A 2,060-nucleotide genomic window follows, 5' to 3' on the forward strand; every position below is an offset into this window, starting at 1 on the left:
TCTCAGATAGTCACCAGAATAGTGTCACCACCAAACGATTAGTATTATTATTTATTTGGTATAAATTTGAGTTTTTGGGGAACTTTCTAAGTGGTTTTTAATTTCTCCAAGTACTCACCTAACTCACCCGTACCGCCAACTACTCTGCAGCCGAAGTTGTTCGCCTTGGGCATGCTCCGGCGTGTATCACTGCATAAAATTGTGCACAATATTGCTGTATTACAGCAAAACGTAAAGGAACTGACGGATGAACCTCGGGTTAATGCGGTTCTACTACCAAATTACTCATGCTCAGGCAGATTGATTTATCTGAAATGAACTCTGCGAGGCTTTTTCCGGTTCCAATTGATTGATTTGTATTGCCACAGCTGCACGCAGGCGTCCAGTTATCCAGTCAAAGTGGCAGTTAAGACTATATGCCAAGAAATTTGATATTGCAGTGTGCTGGGCCTACTAGTTCGCTTTCTTCAAGCGAAAGGATTCGAAATTCGATCTGTTCCTCAAGGAATTTCGTTTAAGGACGGTATTTGCGCATAGGCTTCATTTCGGTATGATTTTCAGGATACAGTGCATTAAGAAAGTAGTTTTTCGTTTACCCATCGAGGTATGACATATGCGGTTTATCTGTATTTTTTTTAAATATATGTAAACTGAGCGGGTATGTGAGGAACAGTAACACTTATATGGTGAGCCATGCAAAATGTCAGCTGCACAATTAACCACATCTTTCACTTTTTTCCAGTCGAAACGTTTTGTGATCAGGCGTACAGCATTCGTCTTATACAGAACTGTCACTTCTCCATATAAATGTATTCACCAAAGAAGGTGGACATACTTGTAGTGTGGTCGTCGGACAGGAGTAAGCTACTGCCCTGTTTTTCACGGGTCCTCCTTCAGCTTAATAATCAGCTTGAGCGAAGTCGGTTTCACTTCATCCTTTAAGAAAACATGTTGGCTCTCCTATATTTAGGTTTGGTATCTTGTATTTGTTGACTTAACCGATTATCCGAGTGAAAACTCTATCCAATAAACATTTTTAAGACGTTATACAACCCCTAGATTCCTACAGTTATATCAGCACGTGGAGAATCAAGTAAGCAAACTTGACCAGGTGTAATCGGACATCCTCGATTAGAATTTCAGTTGCTATAATCTTACTTGAGAGATTTTATTAGCGGGATATAAGTTCAGATCAATCAATTAGATGAAGGGTAGACCCATAACCGAATAGATGAATAAAATATATAGTCAGAATGATGAACGAGGAGAGTTGGTTGATGAGATTTGGATCTGTTCTTTGCAGCGATAAAAGGCTAGTCAATCATCACCTGGATTTTGTCTTCAAAAAGTGCTATGCACAACATGATCCCGACCCCAGTGAACAAACCAAAGCTCTGTAGGAATACTTGTCCAACTCTTGTCTGTCCAGGGCGCAGCTCGGCTGAGCTCAACTCTGGAAGCTGTAGGGAGGGGCAGAAGTGAAATCAGGATGAGATACATTGGGTGCTCGAAAGAGAACTAACAAAGAAAGAACTAACTAGGAGGTGCTGAATCTCCTTGATCGAAGCACAAAGGTGCGAAGGACTTTTGAATCGATTTCCGCTATTTCCACCACATGAGATAAATACAAACAGCTTAGATTTAACTTGCCTAATTGTAGAATCACGTGTGACTTTACTCACACACAGTTTAACACAGTTTAGCGCTTTTATTTGACAGATGTTCTTAGTCAAATAGAATAGCCAAATACTGTTGTGTGAAATAGGGAGAATCACCTTATCAAGCTAACACGTTTTAATCGTGGTGGAGAACTCCAGCATCACCGTCACGAAGAGACTGGGCCTTACCGTGGTGTGACGGTTTGCGTACCTCAGCGATCCATTGAGCTATACTGGAGAGTGTCCCGCGACACTCACAGAATCTCTCATACCAGGTTGGTCTGACGAACGCAGTCTCCTAGCCCTCCAGGTTGGGGGTTGGAACATGCAGCGACTTGTTCCGTAGAAATGGTAATGCATTTGCATTTCCCGCCAAACACCGTTGCCTTGCGGTTAGGCTTT

The 2,060-nt window shown here is 41.9% G+C and overlaps 1 protein-coding gene across 1 annotated transcript in view; it reads right to left on the bottom strand.

Moving 5' to 3' along the window:
• Positions 1-1,174: 1,174 nt before the first annotated feature.
• The window catches only part of T265_08873 (hypothetical protein), a gene marked incomplete at both ends in the record, with an annotated part of 46,922 nt that continues 46,036 nt past the window's right edge, over positions 1,175-2,060 (bottom strand). Inside the window, one exon of the mRNA XM_009174795.1 lies at positions 1,175-1,460. Within this exon, the coding sequence (XP_009173059.1) occupies positions 1,314-1,460 (147 nt within the window). The remainder of the gene's footprint in view (positions 1,461-2,060) is intronic.

The sequence above is a fragment of the Opisthorchis viverrini genome (genome assembly GCF_000715545.1).
Source record: "Opisthorchis viverrini unplaced genomic scaffold opera_v5_243, whole genome shotgun sequence".
Lineage (NCBI taxonomy): Eukaryota > Metazoa > Platyhelminthes > Trematoda > Opisthorchiida > Opisthorchiidae > Opisthorchis > Opisthorchis viverrini.